The 20,290-nt window shown below is 40.9% G+C and overlaps 1 protein-coding gene across 1 annotated transcript; it reads left to right on the forward strand.

Moving 5' to 3' along the window:
* Positions 1-1,658: 1,658 nt before the first annotated feature.
* On the forward strand, positions 1,659-19,992 carry NSUN3 (NOP2/Sun RNA methyltransferase 3). Its single transcript, XM_062623999.1, has 6 exons — positions 1,659-1,815; positions 2,960-3,069; positions 4,726-5,069; positions 6,655-6,809; positions 7,354-7,475; positions 19,553-19,992. Exons 1-6 carry the CDS (start codon positions 1,717-1,719, stop codon positions 19,812-19,814), a joined length of 1,092 nt encoding a protein of 363 aa, XP_062479983.1. The 5' UTR covers positions 1,659-1,716; the 3' UTR covers positions 19,815-19,992.
* The last annotated feature ends 298 nt before the right edge of the window (positions 19,993-20,290 follow it).

Genomic DNA, 20,290 nt, shown 5'->3' on the forward strand with positions numbered 1-20,290 from the left:
CGTAGACAGGATAGTTGTGACCCCTTTGTTCAAAGCTGATAAGCCTCCTTTCAGGTCGTGACATATGGGTATAGGAAAAGTCAAGTATTGTATGTATTTTCTTGTATGTCACTGGTGTCGGCAGAATTACAGCCACAGAGAACTGTACTTTTAATACCAGTTTTGTTCTGTGTCTGTTGGTACAACTCATTTAATAAAAAGCCTTTCTGCTATCCTTTCACATTTGATACCTAAGAGGCCTCCATTGTATTCCTGGCTTTTTGTCAGGATCCTGATTGAAACATTCCAAATAAGCTTTCAAGTTTGATGGTCATTTGCACAAGGTTTGCATAAATGTCCTTAAGTCTTCATTAGTCAGTGCCTGAAACTCAAATATTTATCTGTACGATTGCACTCCTGCCTTTACCTTTGCACCCCTTTCCAGCCTGGATTTCAGAGGCCAGTTTCACCAGGTGGAAGCTGCATGGGCAGACTTTAATCAAAACCACTGCTAAACAAGGGGTTGCTCTTGCTGGACGGGTTGAAAAATCCCAATGGGCATAGCAGCCTTCCAATATCTGAAGGGGGCCTATAGGGATGCTGGGGAGGGACTCTTCATTAGGGACTGTAGTGATAGGACAAGGGGTAACAGGCTCAAACTTAAACAGGGCAAGTTTAGATTGGATATAAGGAAGAAGTTCTTTACTGTGAGGGTGGTGAGGCACTGGAATGGGTTGCCCAGGGAGGCTGTGAATGCTCCATCCCTGGCGGTGTTCAAGGCCAGATTGGACAGAGCCTTGGGTGCCATGGTTTAGTGTGAGGTGTCCCTGCCCATGGATGATCTTAAGGTCCTTTCCAACCCTAAGTATTCTGTGATTCTGTGTGATCAGAGGAGGAACTGCCCCAGCACATCAGCAGCCTCAGATTCTAGCACTGCTAAGCCAGTTACAGTTGGTGAACTGGGCTCTGGTGGTTCTCCTGTTTAATGTTCACAGGGAATGTGTTCTCTGAACACATGTGTAAGACATTTAATCATAGAGTCATAGAATAGTTAGGGTTGGAAAGGACCTTCAGATCATCCAGTTTCAACCCCGCTGCCATGGGCAGGGACACCTCACACTAAACCATGTCACACAAGGCTCTGTCCAACCTGGCCTTGAACACCACCAGGGATGGAGCATTCACAACCTCCCTGGGCAACCCATTCCAGTGCCTCAGCACCCTTACAGTAAAAAACTTCCTTATATCCAATCTAAACTTCCCCTGTTTAAGTTTTAACCCCTTACCCCTTGTCCCATCGCTACAGTCCCTAATGAAGAGTCCCTCCCCAGCAGCCTTACAGGCCCCCTTCAGATACTGGAATTTGTGTGAATGATTCTCGGGTCTCTATCTCTTTGCAACAGCAGCAGGTTAAGCCACAGCTTACGCTCAAGGGTGGTTCAGAGGAGTCCGAATAGCGAAGTCTGTGTAAACGTGGGCTCGCCATCAGTGGTGAAAAGCCATTCGCCGTGAGGACGGCAGCAGCACCTCCAGCTGCTCGGGGAGGAAGCTGATTAATCACGGCTGCAGCTGCTGCTCTATTCCCGCCGCAATAAAGAAACCAAACTCAACAACCTCAGACAGAGCGCTGCACCTCCACGGAGGGACGGGACGGGACAAGCGGAGCTGCCCTCCCTCAGCCGCCAGGCGGCGCCCCGGCCCCACCACCGACTTCCCCTCCATGCCCCGGCTCCGGCCATGAGGCTGCAGCGGGCGGCGGCCCGGTTGCTGTCACTCTACCAACGGGCCGGGGCCGGCCTCCCGCCGAGGCGAGCGGCTGTGCGGGCAGCGGGGCAGGTGAGGCGCGGGCCGGGAGCCGGAAGCCGGGCGGGAGGGAGGGACGGAAGCTTGGGGCGCTCGGCCCCTTCTTGCGCGTCCCGGGGCGGGCGCCTTTCGGCGGGGTCGGAGCCGTACGCCAGCCCCGGGGAGAGCCGGGTGAGGCAGCGGCCTCCCCTTCCCTCCTCTCCCTGGGCGGAGCCGAGGTTCCTGCTGTGGGCTGAGAGCGAAGCTTGCCAGGGTGCAGTGGTGGTGTTAGCGGCCGGAGGAGGGGATGGCCTGGCCGCGGTGGTGTCCCGCCCGGTGGTTACCTCTGTGGGTTTCGAGGGCTCCTCTGTCCCCGTCCTGCGTTCGGCGCCGGCTGGGGCAGCGCGGCCCTCCCCTGCGGGAGGTGCTCGGTGTTGGAGAGGGGAACATCAGCCCCGCACATGAGCTGCGGTGGTCGGTTGAGAAAGGAAGAGACAGCAGAAGCGGCTCGGGGCTGCTCTGCGGTGTTCGTGCTCTGAGGGGAGCGGCGCTGGGCGGGACGGGGAGCAGGGAAAGCATTGGGGGGAGGGGGGGGGGAGGCAGCTTTGGGGTCTTCCTTTTGAACACAAAATTGCTTGGAAACCGAAACTTCTTTTCCTCCCCCCTCAAATTAAGTTTTCATCGTCTAAATATATATGTATGTATAGTCCATTCCCCCCCCCCCCCCTTACTCCTGGCATGTATTAGTTATTGCAGTGCTTTGCACTCGGCTACCGCCACCTGACTTCCACAACGATTCACGTTAACGTCTTTCTTTTAGTTAAGCACATGGGTGCATCTTGTCAGGGATGATTATAGTGCATGGGCATGATTATGCCTTGCTTCTTTTGCTCCTGGTGTGTCAGAGTCCCAGCAACCACTGTATTGTTAGCATATTGGGTACTGAGAAGGAGTAGTATCGACAAGCTTTGAATGACCTCGTTGGACATAGGGAAGAAGAGAGAACAATAACTTGTTCTCTGAAACTTCTGTTATGTCTTGATTGTATGTGTGACGTCACCTTGGTATTTGAGCATCCTAATACCATGGGTACTAAATGAATTTAAATGCCTAAAATGTTCTTCTAGCAATTCTGGTATGAACTAGGGAGGGTTTCATTTGGTTTTATTGCCTTTATTTTTTCCTCCCTTCTCTGAAGGTGGAAAGTAAAACAAAAGGGAAACCTCAGAAGCAGATCTGTCAAGTTGTCCTGGATCATTTTGAGGAGCAGTACACAGCAGAACTGGGAGATGCCTGGGCCAGCATCAGGTCTGTTGTTCTGGGGAGAAGGAGGAGGGAGGGGAGAGGTTCTGTTACTTTTTCAAGCGCTTCTTAAAGTAGCTTTGAAAAGAGCCATGGGCTGTAGCAGCTGCTTCAGTTTATTTTCAGTTTAGAACTAGCATCAGAGTGTGAAATAGCACAGGATTAAAACTTGGAAATTTTAAGTTTTTTTTTCCTGGACATTATTCTTGTGGTGTGATATTTTTGTTCTCCTGTATGCATATACACTACAAGGAGACTGACGTCTTACGTATGTGTTGACTGCTTGTAACAACAGAGTCCAAAAAGCATCCCTTTATATACTTTATATATATATAATATAAGTATATATACTTGACTGCTTGTAACAACAGGGTCCAAAAAGCATCCCTTTATATACCCTAACAGCTGCTGTTAGGTTTGGTTTTGAGTTTTTTCTACAGCTTTATAGTATCTAGAGAGACTGGGACAAAGATGGTAGGAGATAATTCCTATAAATACAAATTCCCTGATTTATTTCCTTAGAAGCAGCTGATCATTAACAACGTGTACAGAAAAGGCCATCACCTGATTTGGGCCTTGATCACACAGAGTCTGCTATAGAATGGGCTGTGGTATTGAGAGGAGATGTGTGCCCTTCCCTGCTGACTGGTGGTTATTACCCATGGGAACAACAGCAGAAGAACCCTTCTGGAGAAGTTACTGCTTAGCTTACATACTTTTCAGTGGGCTTGTACAAAAGCTGCTGTTGTGGTCAGAGCCACAGTGACTCTGAGTGGAAAAGCATTTTACATGTTCAGAGTCGTAGAAACCATGTGGTTCCTCTGACTGCCCTCTCTGGTTTAGCCTCTTTGGATTAAAAAGTAGTTTAAAATAAGTGTCTCTGTTGTTTTGGTTTGGTTTTATTTTTAAATAGATGTATAAGATTCGTTTAAGTGAATTAACTTAAAAACTTTTTAAGGTTGGGTCAATGTGTGTTTCTCTTTTAGGCAGTGAATAGTCCTGAGGAGTGTTTTTTGAGGATAAATGGGGAAAAAAAAGTACTGAGAGGAATTCAAATAGAAAATGGAGGAAATTCACATGATAAAGGCCTGAAAAATAGAACTGAAATACAAACAATATATTCCTACCATATAAGCACTGCTTTTTTGGCTCTCTTCCAGAAATATCTATTTGTTTAGGTTTTTCTGGCCAGATGTTTTCAGAATAGAAAAGGAAATTTAGAAAAGAACACTTGTAAAACCTGCATCTTATGGTGTTGGCTGGAATAACCATTGCAGAGCCAATGTGATTCTTTTTGTTGTGAATTTTACAACTAATATTACGGTTGTTCTTTGAACTGAGGGAAGTACTTTATAGTCAGAAAGAGCATTATGCTTCTACAATCATTTGTTAAAGAATTAGGGGAAAATAGCGAACATATTATTTCAGGACAAGTTAGTTCTTTAAGTGCAGTCATCAAGGGAAACGCTGGCTTGATTTCCTATTAGAACTATTTTCCTGCATGCGTTTCTTAATCATACCTAATCAAAATGTTTCCTTTTTATTATACCAGAATGATCCAATGATGAGGTTGTTACCCTTGGTAAGGAGAGGCTTCCTACACTGTGGAAAGCTCATTTTATCTGTCAAGTTATTAAATAGCTTTTTCTTTCTCCAATCTAGAGATGTGCTCACGTACCCATTGTGCTGGCAGTACGCGGTTCTGCTCAACAAGTTCTGCCATTCCCTGGAACTGGAGAGCACCTTGGCTGTGAAGGGATATCATCCTGCCTTTCATGGAAGTTTGCCCTATCTTCCATCCTCATTGAAGTGTTACATTAGGAGAACTCCTGGGAGATACCCTGCACAGAAACATCAGGCTGGGAAACTCAAGGAGTATTATCTGCTGAATGCTGCTTCGCTGTTGCCAGTGTTGGCATTAGAAGTGAAAGATGGAGAAGATGTTTTGGATCTCTGTGCTGCACCAGGGGGTAAATCAGTATCTATACTGCAGTGTGCCTGTCCAGGTAGTGTATCAAGGTGCTGTTAGAAACCAATCCCTGGCTCTGTGCCTGGGCTATTTCAGTTGTGCCTGTTTTCTGTGCAAGATTTGCTCTGGGATCAAAATCCCAACCAATGTATATTCCAAGTAGTTCCATGCTCTTTAGCAAGGTTTTTATGAAGTCTGTTTAGTTATTTAAGTCTGTTTACATTAGTTATTTAAATACAGGTTGCTGCAGACAAACAGACAAAAGTGGAATAGCTCTACGTTTTTCTTCCTCCACTGGTTCCCTTATTGTTACTTGTCAAGAAGTTACTTAAAATCATGCAGACTTGTTGGCACAGGGAGGCAAGTAATCTGCAATCTACCTCTCTAGCCAGTGCTATGCAAATAGTATTAGTAAACCTGTAAGCGTACTGATGTAAAATGGAGCATAACAATTTAAACGTGCTACTGCAAAAGCTTGTGACGAGGAATTGTTCTGTATTGGTATTTAGTAAGCTCCGTGTCTCAATCCACCTAGGTGTTGCAGAAGAGCACTAAGATAATCACAGTGTTTGGAAGGCAACAGCAAGCAGCAGCTCAGTTCTTCCAGGCCAGGGAGTAAAAGCAATCTGTGATTGGTGTTTCCAAGTTTATACATTAGCTTGGATAGTAATTGTCTCAGGATGTTCACAGCGCCTTATGTTCTTACTGCTGAGGCCATCACTATAACTACCTGCACTTGTTAATTACAGCTGGTTCTCCCTCTTCCAGAGGCATGAGGTGATGCCATTAAGATAATTTAAATATAGATTGCCCTTTCAAAAGGTTTGGGGAAAAACCCCACACTTTCATCCCATGGCTGCTTCTGAGGATAGATACAAGTTGTTGCTGAGAACATAAGGTGTAAGAAAGCGCTCTCAACAATCAGTGAATGCTAAGATGTACCTTACTCTGTGTGGCAAACATGGTGTGGACAACGTGTGGAGACATGACAATAGAAATATTATTAGATTAGGAGACAGGACTGAGAGGAAAAAATACCTTGCTGTACTTCTGTTCTGGGTACAAGCAAGAGCAGGGTTTCCTCTTCTGAAGAGGTAACTACTCTGGCTACATTGTTAAAATAAGTGCAACCAGAAGGCTTTTGCTAAAAAATGTCTAGCCTAAATGTCAAATAAATAAGGGGTTGGGCTGCTCAACTTAGGATACACAAAACTGATCTTTTATTTATTTAAAAGACAATAAGGGGCATGTACTCCTTTTAGACAATCACTCAAGGAGCATAGAAGGGCACTCGCTTAGCACTAGTCTTTAGGTATGGATCGCGTTTAAAGTTAGTTTTACTAGGGAAGTCTATTGCTACAGCAAGTATTTGCTAGTAAATATTTATGGATGCCTTTGTTAGGAGCATGTGGAAATTTGGTCGGGCTTATAATATTTCAGCGGTGTTCTAAATGTGCAGTAGCATAAACAGAAGGTGTAAACTCTATGGCAATCATGGCAAAACAGCAGAACTTCTGAAATTGATATAACTCCTTATATTTGGGGAAAAAAAACCCAAATCCAAACAACCAAATATAAAGACTTATTTTAGGGTGTTTACTTTTTTTTTATTCTTTTCTAAGGTCAGTTTCACTGTAATGAATATGATGATTTGAGGTCCAGATGGTTGAAAGAGACAATAGAATCCTTCATCCCAGAGCCTTTGGCTAACTTGATAATGGTCTCTAAACTGGATGGTAGACAGATTGGAGATCTTAAGCCTGAATTATATGATAAGGTAACAATACTATTTATTTGCAAATTATGTTTCTGCATTCTGCTGCTTTTTTTTCTTCCTATGCTGCTCTCTCTTTAATTCTTTTTTCTGCCCTCGTCCCTGCTCTCCAAATATCTGACCTATCAAAGGGAACCAATGTCACATACAGGAGGATGTGCAGAGCCTCAGGAATTACCTTATGAAGTATGTTGTGCATTTAATCACCTGTTAGATGATGTCACCCATTTGGCCGTGGTAGCGAATTCTGAAGACCTTGTAGCTATGTTCTTCCCATGATGTGTAATTATGAAGAGGGGAGCAAGCAAGTGAGAGCTGTTCAGATAGAGGGTACTTCTTGAGCAGTAATCTTTTATTTCCCTTGAATAACCTCATAAAAACATTTCAAAATAGTAATTATTTCTGCCTCTAAGAAACAAGAAAATTGAAAGGGTATTCTAAGTGAAAAAGTATGTTGAGTAGATTTTTTTTGCATACAGTGTTCTGTATTGTGTACAGAAAGTATCTGTATTGTGAATTGTCTTATTTGCTCTTATTTGTTGTATAGGTACTAGTTGATGCTCCTTGTTCGAATGACAGAAGTTGGCTATTTTCTTCTGATATTCAGCAAGCGACACTTAGGCTAATACAAAGGAAAGAGTTATCATCTCTGCAGTTCCAGCTGCTAAGGTGAGAAGTGCAAGGGAAACCTGTTAAGGAGCTTTTCTTTATGACAAACCTTGCTCCCATGTCATTTTTATTAATTAAGAAAAGCTCCTTTCACTGTGTGAAAAGAATGTGAAGAGTATGCTGCTGCAATGCTGGTTAGAATAAACAGTTGATCTAGGTTAATGTGAATATGGGAATTTGTATGGGGTAGTATAAGCAGTGAAGCTTAGGTCCTTCACTAAAACATTTTTCTGCAGTCCTCAACTCGCATATATATATATATCCATTTTCAGATGACTCCTAACATTTTGGTACCATATCAGAGTATTTGTGGTGGACACAGCTAAAATGGTTGCAGATACATTCCTCAGCTGAAGCAAAAATGTGCATATAGTTTTTAATAGCATTTGTTTTAACATTTTATCTGTAAAAGTAGTCTATAAACCTGGCAAGCTGGGTGTTCTTCCCCAGACTCCCTTTGTTGTTGTTTGTGTTGTATAACAGAATTGTCCCTTATGGTTCTTTATCACCCCTTTTTGATAATAGAGCTGTAAGTCGGGACTTAACAAATGACTGAGCATCATTAGGTGATGCTGGTCATTAGCTAATGTTCCTTCAGAATATGCTTTCTGGGCTATTTATAAGAAGAGATTGCATCCACTGTTGCACATCCTTACGTGTTCCTTGAATTTAATGCCCTTTTGACTGTTTGTAGCACAGAAAGACTACTGGTCATCACTGGTAAGGTAAAAAAGTAAGAATGTGAGGTTTGGTGGGCAAGAGAAGACTGTTGGTTTATTTTTTAAGCACATCTACTCAGTAATCCAAATCAAGGTTGTCATGTATTACACTTTTTAATGATACCAGCCATAATCTGGCAGTTGTGAAGCATTTCAAACCCTACAGTTTTTCTCACTGGGCAAAAAAAAAAGTGGCTTCCCAATAATACCTTCTAGACTTGAATGTTTCTTCAAAAGTAACAGGCATGCCTGAAGTCCATCTGTCAAGGCAAATTGAGGGAAAAATAACATATTATAAGAGAGAGAAAGAAAGTTTTTATGGAAAGTTCCTATTGCAGCAGTTCAAGATAGTTTTGCATGACTTCCCGTTGAAAAAGGCCTAGCGGAAGCCTATGATTTATAACAGGAATATGAGTATCTTATTGCAGTAATGCATCATGTCACCCATTTCCTTTGAAGAAATCAATCACATTTAAAACACTGACCTGTTTCAGTTTTCCCTTTTCAGTATTTGACATATAAAATCCAATTTGTGAACCCCTACCAAAAGAAAGCATATATCATGCAGAGAAATTTGGAGAATTTGCATAAATCACCCCAGATTGTAATCCTGAAGTGGAGAATTCATGACAGCAGGAACCTTGTATTTTAAAAAAGGAAACATTTCTGTCAACCCAAATAAGATTTAATTGAATTATTCTTAAATCAAGAAGAGAACTTTGCTTCCGTTTCAAGTATAATTTAATGTAGCAACAGGAATTAGATTGGTAAGGACAAAATGCATTTGATACGTAAATTAGAGTAAAAGGATGGTAATTTCAGTTTCGTTGCTCAGCATAGGTCCAAGTAGTTCTGTCAATTGACCAATCTATTGTTATGTGCACTGGAATTTTCTTCTTCTTTTGGGGTTTTTTGCGCGTATGTAATAAATGACCAAGTTCAAGAGTTGGAGATTACAACCCTTATTGGGTAAAATATTTGACATGTGCTTAGGTAATGTTATAGCTACCCACTGCATTTTTATTGTTCCTTTTATCTGATCTCTTATGACGAATGAATTGTCAATGCTAAAGACATCTCGGATCCTGTGTGAAAAGGAAAAAGGAAGTGGTAAAATGAGACCAGGAAAGATGTAGCTGTACTGCATCTTGTGTGAGTCAGCTCATACAGCGCTGCGTCTGGTTTATCTGTTCTAATTACCTGGTACTTTGTGCTTGTGGGTGTTTCTCACCTTGGTTCCTGTATCTGTAAAACAAAAAACAAGTGTAAAGCTGGATCACAGCAATTTTGCAGAGGGTAGCGTAAGAAATACCATGTAATTTGAAGATGAAGCTTAACGTGTAAGGACCAAGCATTATTTCAGTTTAGCAGTAGTATTAAGTATAACACACACGTGAGAAGAATGAAATGCAAAGGACAGTTGTGTTTTCATTTCTCTCAAGTGACACTCAGCCCAAAACTTGAGATTTCTTCTTTCTTAATTGAGAGGAAGTGAAGGAAGGAAAAGTATTTTTTGCAGTACAGTGTAATTTGTTAAGTACACAGAGCACAGAGGCTTCAGAGAATGAAGAGCTGGGACAAGTGTTGAGACTGATGCAGTGATCTTTCTACTTCAGTCTGAACAAAATCTGAAATGTAAATAAGTGGCAGAAATGCTGAACATCAGATTTCATAAGCAGTGAGGGCACCATTGATTTGAAGGAAATTGAGACTGTAATGATTGTTAATACCAAACCAAAGCGTCCCTGCTGAGTGCTATAATCCAAGAACACATTGCAAATCTTGTTATTATTTGGATTGTTCATGCAGAAAACAAATTGCAAAGTAAGGAAGGAATGTTCATTTCCTGATACTGAATGCTAGCACAAAATACAGCAGTTCCTGTAAGTGAATTTACCAGTGTTATCAGTTCTTGGATAGAAATTAAATTTTGGGTTAAGTTGGAGTGCGTAACAATTTAGTGGTGAAACTATTGTGGATGTTGTACTTACTCCTACACCAGTTAACTGCAGCTGAAAGAAACTGTGGTAGGGTTTAGCTGAAACTAAATCCAACAGGACAGAGTTTAGAAAGTGCAGCAAAGGCTTTTAGACTACTGCAACTCTTCTCTCCACATCTCTTGGTAGTTAAATAGTTCTGATTGGTGTTTAATAGAGTTCTGGTCCACAGGAGCTCAGACTAAAAGATACATATTGACTGAATTTCCTTTTTCTCCTCTTTTTCTCCCTAGCAGTTAGCTTAAAGGGAGATTGTTTTGAATACATAAGACATGCACACGCGAAATCAAGAGTTTTGGGGGGAATTCAAGGTACATGAGAGGTTTGAAGTGTGCTTTGGATTACTGGCAGCAAGATAAGTCACACAAAACGCTTATTTTCCTAGTTATTCTCTTTTGAGTTGTATGCATTCTCTTTTTTCGAAACTCAGGATGAAGCATTGAACTTGGCTTGAGAAAACCAGAAAACCCTTTATTCTTCCTAGTTAAGGAAATGTTTCAATCCCTGTTCTGCTTATAAATATAATGATTTTAAAGGAACTGTTCCTCATTCTGTATAACAGACATACCTCCTCTTACAAACCTTATGCAGCTGGCATGCAATAGCCAGATAAAATGAATGTTTCCCTCTGTACAAGGAACATTTTTGCTCTGGATATCAGTCATAACAGGGTATTTGAAATTGGTGATCTTTTCTGAAGTAAAGACTTCTGGAAGTTTTGAGGTTATTGGTTTTGCTTTCTCACTGAATAGTTTAGGGGGTAGCGGGGCTGTGCACATGCTTATAGTTGGAAGGAAAAAGAAAAAGAATAAAAACCTCAACTCAAATATTCTGAACCTATTTTTTTTTAATTAAAGGGTACTTAAACCTTTACTTAAAGCTGTGTGTAAGTAACCACGTGTTGTGCAAACAGCTTCATAAAACTGTTGATCTTTGCCTTCCTGGAACAGAGGCTTCTGATCATTGCAGCTGCTTTGCATGGTGGTTTACCAGTCTGCACACATGGGCTGTAAAATGAAGTTGACCGTTCCTCTTAAGTCATCAGGTAGAACTGGCAACCCTATGTCTTTATAGGCTAATCTACGTGCCAGAGGACCAGCTTTACTTTCTCTAGTCCAAACCTTTGAAAGTGTGCCTTGCCTTACTTAGAATAAATGTTAAAGGTTGTGATGAAAATGTAGGCCACAGGTATAACAAACCTCACATTACAAGCTTCTCTTTTTTTTTTTCCTCTGGTATGTTAAACTCAGTGGTGTGGTTTCATAGAATACATATAGTTTTATTTGTTGAAAAGGTCTTTTTCACATAGTGTGTAGTAAATAGTGTGATTTACTGGAAAAAATCCTGATACTTCTCCTCCTGCATTCGATGTCACCTCTATGTTTTCACTGAAATGTAGTTTTCTGCATGTACCTAGAACAGGAATTGCGTGCTCTTAACTGTGGGGGTTTGTGTTGTTGTAGAGTGATGGTAAAATCTGTTTTTTGTAAATATACCGTCATAGAAGATGGTACCACTGTACTATATCTGCTTTGTTTAAGACAAAAGCCTTTATAGCATATGAGCACGCAATGGTGAGGTACAAAGGAAGACACTTGCAATTAGCTTGTTGTTCTGTCCAGTCAAAGCAGTCCAGTTTTGTTTGTGATTTGCTACTGCCAAACCAAATTCTCAGCCTTTAATGGTCATTGTAAAGGTAAGGAGAGCCAGTGTCTTGAAACCTTACAAAAAGTTACTATCATAGAAGTTGCTTGAGTTTTAGTGTTGGGCATAAAGGGGATGGCAGGGATGAATATCATGGGGCAAGGAGAAGCACAGAAGAGTTTCCCCAGATATCCAGCAGCTCTCTTGTGCCACAGGTTTCTGGTTTGGGATGTCCTGGGCTCCTGCACAGCAGCTCCCTGGGTGAAATTCAGGGGTGGTTTGGAGTGACCTTAGGGAATTCTGAATCTGGTACCAGATGGAGAGAGGCAAGCTGAGGAAAGAAATGAAGTGGATGCTGTTTTTTGTGGAGAAGGGAAAGAAAGCACATAGGAAAGTGGACAAAACTACGGTGAGGATTGCTTCATCACGCTGCTTCAGCTCTTTCCCTGGAATTTTTCTCTTTGCTCTTCTATAGCTGTCTATTTAATCTACTTGTGGTCCATAACAATCTAGGCAATCAGCTTATCTGGGAACTCTTTAGAATTGCAGCTGCTGGACCAACAAATCTGTAGGTTGTGTGGATGATTCCTTCTTTAACCACATTCTACCTTAGGAATGAGATGTTAAACAGTTTCATATTTTAAGTAGTGCCTGGTTCCTTAAGTTTTTTTGGTAGTTACCTGGGAGTAATTTATGGATCAAGTCCCTTTTGGTATGCTGCAAAACAGAGTTTATTGAATCAATAAATAACTTGAATTAATTGAGTTAATAAATGCACGAATAACCAAATAAGATACCCAGCAGCTAGCCAGTTGTTTTGAGATTATGGATGTACATTCAAACACAAATTTTACTTTAATTCCACTTTCAGCCCTTTTGATGTATATGTGCGTTTCATAAGCTGCAAGGAAAAAAACACTAAAGCTGTATGGGAAAGTCTGTAGTAGGCTTTGATGGTCTCTTGTTCTCCCTTCTGTAGCTGAAAAGGTCCTGCTTGGGCTATATATGTTTTTCTTCTTGTAAACAGTAAATTTCAGTTGGGAAGAGGGATGGAGCTCTGAGAGTGTATCAGGTAAGAAAGTAATCCTGGGATGACTAAAGTGACGGAAGGATTGAAGGTTTGTCACAGTGGACTACCTCTGGCTGCTGGAGGCTAGCCAGCTGGGAACAACCTTACTGTTGGTGATATTGAGCATGCAGAAACCCAGCATGTGAGTGTGCAAGGCAGCTGCAATGTTGGGAGTGGGAGCAAAACTCTTGAGCGTTGCGCTTGTGGCTCTTGAATCTGAGAACAGGACATAAGCCAGTCAGTTACCGTTACTGAGGACTGCAGTTCTGGTAATGCAAAGGATATCTTCTAGCCCTGTCTTAACAGGATGAGTATTTCAGAAGTCTCCGTGCCTTAGAGGAGAAGGCTCAATAACGTTAAATTGAAGGTTTGGTTGTTGCTTTAGAAGAATTGAAAACAATTTGCTAAACCCATGTTACTTATCAGAATTTTGGGGACAGATTTTGGCTAGAGCTGAACAGGTTGGGGTTGGGGTTTGTGGTGTTTGGTTATTGGGGTTTTTTTGGTGACTATGTCTACTTTTATTTGTAGTTCAGTTTAATGCCAAGAATAAGCAGTTCACTTCAAGTTTTTCCTGTTGTTACCATGCTATTCTGAACTGTGATGTCTTTTCCACAGTAGCAAAGCTTACTTTAGAGAGGACTAGAGGGAGTACATGCTTGGGATATGGAGAGAATATTTGAACTAGTGTCTCTGTCTCCTGTGCACTTCTGCTACTGCCTGTCACAAAGTATTATAATAATGGTATTTTGACAGAGGAGGAATTTCCTTACCATTTTGAGTTGGTTTGGAGAAATAAAAGGAAAATCTTTAACATGCAGGCCATATTACCACGATTTAGATGGACTCTTGTGAGAGGGAGAAGCAAATGTGTGATATGTGTAGTCAATAAAAAGAATAGGATTGAGGGTAAAAGCAAATACATCTTGACAGGCTTTGTCTCTTGAATAGCTGATTAAAGGGTTGGCTGTTTTTATTCTGATCAGACATTATCTTGCATATTGAGCAGAAATACATCCCAGTTGCCAAAAGATGGCACTGTTGAAGTGTTGTATTGTTTTTAAATTGCCCTAAAATATATATAATCTTTTTACTTTAATAGTGATAATGGTTGAATGATTAACATAATTAATGCTGACCCTTCCAATAGCACACAGCATAAACCCAAGCATAGGAGGAATAGGCTGGACATGCAGGTGCTAGCTATAGTATGAAATATATATTTATTGCCTGCCTATTTTTAAAAGGATGCTTGAGACACCAGGACTTTTAGAATGAACAAATTGTAAGCCTTTCATGTTAAATTTTCTCTTAACTTTGAATATCCTCGTTTTAGTTCTGGCTAACCAAGTTTAGTTAATGTAAGAGTTTCTTGGGTTTTGAGTTGTTATGTGACTCTAGAATGGTCTTTTTCCCCATAGATATTAAATAAAAATACTGTTGTGTTTTCCCCTAGTTTATTGTTATCTCCTTCATTGTTAGATTTAAAGTAAATCTTGAGAAAGAAACTGAATAATACTGGTTTTAAAAGACCAATGTTCTTCAAAAACCTTATCCAGTACTCCTGTAAGAAGAGGGGTTAGGGCAGACCCTGCAAAAATATGAAGTATTGCTAATTGGTTTTTTAACCTCATTTAGAATGAGGAGAGGAGCAATCTGCATGTGTTAAATTGTTCTAGAGTACTTCCTGAATGGGGTGGACATCAACCACCCTCTTGTTTGGATTACAGAGGTGCCTTGTGCTAATGTGCTGGAAGGATTTACGTGTGGGTACAGTGCCTGTAGAGCGATAATGTCAGTAGTTCAAAACAAGTGTGGAGAAGCATCAGGCAAATTTCTGTGGAATGATGTGCCAGTGATCCTCAGTCTATCCTGCAGTTATATAATTACTTCTTTTGAGTACTGTTTCATATCATCTTCTGGAAGAACTAGCATAGGACATCTTGTATACAGGCCTTACCTGGTACATATGGCGTGTTAATGGATTGCCATGTATTTCACTTAGTCTTTTCTGCTGTGCCTTGACTATCTTATGGCCCTAAAACAATAACCTCACGCTTCTGCAGCGGTGTAGTGTGACAGCATGTAGCATAAAAGCTTGAGTTACACATATCAGCTGCCAGAAGTGGTGCTGCTTCTTTAGGGCCTTGATTGCAGGTACTAAGGGGTTATCATGTTACTAAAGCAAAAACGGTTGTAGGGAAAGATGAACAAGTTATGAGGCTCGAGGAAAAGTTTCCTGTGCTTTTAATATGCCTTCTTACTCTTCTCTGTATGAATCTTGAAACTTTGCAGTATTAGTGCCTGCACCATGTAAGATTCATTATGGTAAATGTATCTAACTGAATTTAAGATTATGGAATCAAATATAACTATGTTTATATTGAGACTGAAAGTTCTAGTTCTTTAATAAACATTGCACCACTGATTGAAAAATAACTGCAGATTAATTATATTGAAGTGATGTATTTTATTTTTAAACAGTGTATTGTAGTAAGAGGAAGATGAGGAAATATTTTAGGGTCTTTTGCCCTAGCATCCTTTCAGTCATTCTAGATTTGGAGCCCATTTTTGGTAGTTACAGAGTACCTTACAATAGGCACCAAATTCCTTCGGCTAAGAGTCAAGCTTTAAGTAAGAATTTGGGGGATAATCCAGATGTCTAATACAAAATGACTCTTGCATTCTGGACCATGGAGTCATTAGAGCAGTAGTGGGTTCTGCCAGATGTCTGCAAGTTGTACTCTAGCTCCAGCCTATCCCTCGGATAAGCTTGTTTTTGTCCATTGCTTATGAAGAAAGACCAGTTTGTCAAATTTATTTGAACAGATTCTGTTATGAATGAATCCTCTTCATGCTGGTGATGAGGGGATCAAACTCCCTGAATTTGCTTAGCCCAGCACAGTATCACCCTTATGACTTTGAGCCTAACACTTCTTCACTTTGAATTTTGCAGCTCAGTGCAGGTTTATCAAAAGCCAAGCACAGCTTAATCAGGGATGGCAATTGGTTGACTTTGAACACAGCCACTGAAACAACTGTTGCTGAACTTGACAAGATGGATAGATACATTGATTAACCTTGCAGTGTAAAGTAATCCTCCTTAGATAGTTTAATTCACCACTTGGGTTCAGAATAAAGATAATTGCTCTGAACAGCCCGACCTTTCTGGGTCATGGCCAGTGAAGATTCCCAGGCTAAGGAAGCTTAGAGTAGGACGCTTTGATGGGAGATTTTTGGGATTTCACTTAGAAACCTGTGCTGCCCTTTCCTCTGAATCACTGCCTCAGTGACTCAGCTGTCGGAGCATGGGGCCTTTGAAAGCGTTGTCTTGAATGGCTGTTACTTTATATATGGTGTGTGATATATATATATATATATATATATATACACACCATATATATATGTGTGTGTGTGGTGAGTGTCCAGGCTTTTAACCCTGTAAGCGATAGGGATATCTACTTCTTTGGTATATACCTTTTGCGTTTCACACTTTTACATGGTAAAAATACTTTTGTTCTTGTTTCATGTAGTATCCCTCTTATAGGTAAGAAAGCAGTTGCTGTTATCTGCATCTGTGTGTAAAGTTACCAGGTATGCTGAAAGTACTTCTTGACTGTATTGCAAAAGCATTTTCATGTTTTCAAGCCAACTAGCTGCTCTCTCGTGGCTCAGCATTCCTGGATGCATGGAAAACGTGTAGCTGAAGGGGATATTCTATGAAAATCAGTAAAGAAGGTGGTTTCTAATAATACTGTGCAGATCAGCTCACCTTTGAGAGCACATTTAGACTTCAGGTCTGGTCTCTTTGAGTTCTAATGTGAAAGCTAAAAAGCAAGCAACATGGGGGGGGGGAAAAAGCTTTTATGTTTTCCAGAGCTGATACGAGGTCAAGGAGACAAGGAATCAGTGCACAGTTCTCTTGCTAGCTTGTTAAATGGGCAGCTGCAGCCACAGCAGGACAGCTGCAAACAAGGCGGCTAGAGAGACAGTGGAGACAATTTTGGTCCTCAGGTCCAGTTCTATTGCTTTTGTAGCCTGCTAAGAAGTATATGTGTGTTGGGGTACAGAGGGGAAGAAGGGTGAATATCTGGAGCTGAGCAGTTCAAATGAATGCTGGCAACTGCAGAATTTTAGGAAATAAGATCTGGAAGTGATTTTGGAATGACACACGCTCTGGTTTACTGTCTCAAGGTGGGATTGTAATGTCCTATATCAGCCCGTGTCTAAAACATTCTTAAACATCTTCTCAGACTCTCAGAAGCTACTCAGAGGCCTGAGATAAGCTTGCAGTTTTGTGATAGCTTTAGCTAATTTTGGAAGAATCCTCGAATGAGTCCATAAGGCCCGGTTAAACTGAAGGTATTCAGACCACCTCAGTACTGTGTAACCTGTTCTTCACCTATAACAGGCTGAACTTGAGCTGCTCACTCACTTTAGCTAAATGTGCTAGCCATCTGCTCGCAATCCAGCTTTTTACTGAAGACTGGTACAACAAAGGCATTAAACACTGATTTTTCTTTGAACATCGTAAGTTGAAAGAGTTCTGTTCTTTTATGCTAACTAAAATTGGAGTAGTATAGACTGCAGTAAAATATGTACTTGGCTTGGTGATTAACGTAACCAAGACTCAGAAGAAGTGTGCAAGATAACGTGTACGCTCCACAGAGAAACAAATTTGGTATAATACATAGGAGTTTTCACCTGGGAAAGTGAAGAGAGTTGTATTATATCTGTCTGAAACAGTCATTTGACCTGGTATTTCCTTCTTATTTTGGACAAGACTTTCAGAGTAGCTTTGATCTGTGATCTGCTTTGATCCTGCTTCTGAGGAGGCTTTTCTTTATCGATCCTTTTCCTGAAAAGGCCCAATCCTGTTGAAAGGACTTATCTCTTTCCCCTTGTATTTTCTCCTTTCCTTTCTCAGTTGTTTTTTGTTGAGATATCACACTTGGCAGGTCCTCAACTTGAGGAGCTACTGGTTTATTTTACCCTTAGATTTCTTTTTTTTCCCCTTTTTTTTGAGAGGGGAAAACAATGATGCAGTATTATCGGTAATACTTAACAATCCAAGATTATTCAGTGTCTGGCCGTACAGCGTGACTATGTGTGTCATTGTGCTCCACGAGTCCGTGCTTCCAGGATCTGCCTTGCCCTCATGCACTTACTAAACTCCCAGTGACACATTTGCAGTCCCCTGAGCGCACACCTCGGTGTCTCTCTGCTATTTACAAGCTGAGTAACAGCATTCACTTGATCAGATTCTCTTGGTTTTTAAACAAAAGAAGTTTTGGGTTGGGAACAGTTGTATCTTAATGTGATACTTGATTTAATATGGTACTAGAAAACAATATCTGTCTTTCAGTAGCAGTGAGGTGGTCTGTTTAGCTTACAATTCATTCTTTGAGTCACTATGTCCCGAAGACTCCAGAGTGTCTAATTAAAAGAGGTTATCTTAAGAGAGCACTTCTATAGCAAATGAATTTCTAGTGGAGCTTCCCCTTTCAGTTATGCAGTGGTACCAGAATTGAAGAACGTTCTTCTGCAGTACAAGATCTTGGGATTTTTCTCCTTACTCTTTTAGAATTTGCAGTAGTTGAATATGGACTACACATCTCATTTCTGTACTCTCATAGGTTGTATTTTATCTGTCTGAAAATGGACCTTGCAGATCTGCTTTAGTGGAAAGTAAGCAGTCTGCTTAAACTCACTTTCAGTGAGGAAGTGGAAAAAACCCCTCTGTTCTGTCCGTCCATCCACCAGTCATGAAGCTTTCAGGATACTTAAAATCTTAAGCCACTGTTTTGCTTTTGTTAGTCAAACTTTGTCAACAGGTTAATGGGTGAAAGGCAAACAAGAAGACAGTGTGATCTGGTAAGTCATATTTCCTTAGGAAATTGGGTTGAAAAGCAGTGGCTCAGTGAAACCCCTGAGTCCTCTTACCTGCTATGTAAGTTGCAGCATTTGCAGAAATGGTTGTAAAGGTACAGCCCAGTAATGAGTTCAGACTCCTGCTTCAACTGTGCATTCTGAGGTTTGTTCACACAAGCAGCTAGCTATCTGATTAGCACTATTGATGTGGTGGAACCCATTTTATATGCACCAGTTGCAGCATTTTCACAGTTGCGCTGTGCATATAAATGTTTGAAGTATGTTCTGCAACTCTGAATGGGTGCTGCTTTCTACTTGTCACTGTTGTACATAAAATACCTTCACTTAACTGAGAATACGTTAGTAAAGGGGAAAGCAAAAATGTGTTGTGGGTAGTTTCCTGAACTGTCAGTTATATACTGTAAAAACATTTTCATAGAATCAAAGAATGGCTAGGGTTGGAAAGGACTTTAAGAGTTTATCCAGTTTCAACCCCCCTGCCATGGGCAGGGACACCTCACACTAGGCCATGTCACCCAAGACTCCATCCAGCCTGGTCTTGAACGCTGCCAGGGATGGAGCATTTATCACTTCTTTGGGCAACGTAATGTTTGTCAGTCACTTATACCTATTTATAACTCTAGATTTATAAATCTTTAGATGTTCCCCCCCTTCCCAGTGTTGTCCTAGGACCATAACAAATTCCATTCTTGCTATACATCACCAGTATGTCACTTCTTATGTTGATACAATTTTTTTTTTTCCCATTATTTGCAGGTCTGCTATTAAAGCACTGCGTCCTGGTGGATCGTTGGTCTACTCTACGTGCACCCTCTCAAAGGCAGAAAACAGTGATGTAATAAATCTCATTCTGAACTCCTGCAGTAATGTTATGCCTGTAGATATAAGTGAAATGGCCAAAGCTGTTTCTCACGAATTCAGTTTTCTCAGTGGTACTCAACAGCATGAACTTCTGGTTCTCCCAGAGAAGGGGAGAGCATGGGGTCCAATGTACATAGCTAAATTAAAGAAAGTGTAGTCCATCTGATGCCTGTTAGTTTTTTATAAGGGGTATGTGATAAATGAACGTTGATTTCTAATACATTATGTGTATATGAACATGTCCAAGGCAACTGAATTTAGAGCATTGCTGTTTTGTATCAGCTGATGCCTAATAAAAGGATAGCTAGACACTTAGTTTAGCTGAAAACGCTGAACGTGTCTTCCAGTGTGGACCTGTGGGCCCTTGTGAAGTCCTTACGAAGTCAACAGAGCTTTGTATTATTTTCAAGGTGGTGCTTTTAAATGAATTTGTGTTCAACAACAGGAGCCTGATGTGGTGGGGTTTTGCACTGGGCTTTGTTTTCTGCATTTGGGTATTTTTTAATTATTTGATTTTAATACATTATGTATTAAAATAAATGGTTTCAATGGTCTGAAGTCACGGAAATCCTGCATTCTCTCTCAAACACATCTAGAAACCTGTTTTTCTGTACAAACTGATTTGTATGCAGA

The sequence above is a fragment of the Pezoporus occidentalis genome, unplaced genomic scaffold (assembly GCF_034315485.1).
Source record: "Pezoporus occidentalis ecotype Australia unplaced genomic scaffold, CSIRO_AGI_Poc_V1 ctg26, whole genome shotgun sequence".
Classification (NCBI taxonomy): Eukaryota; Metazoa; Chordata; class Aves; order Psittaciformes; family Psittacidae; genus Pezoporus; species Pezoporus occidentalis.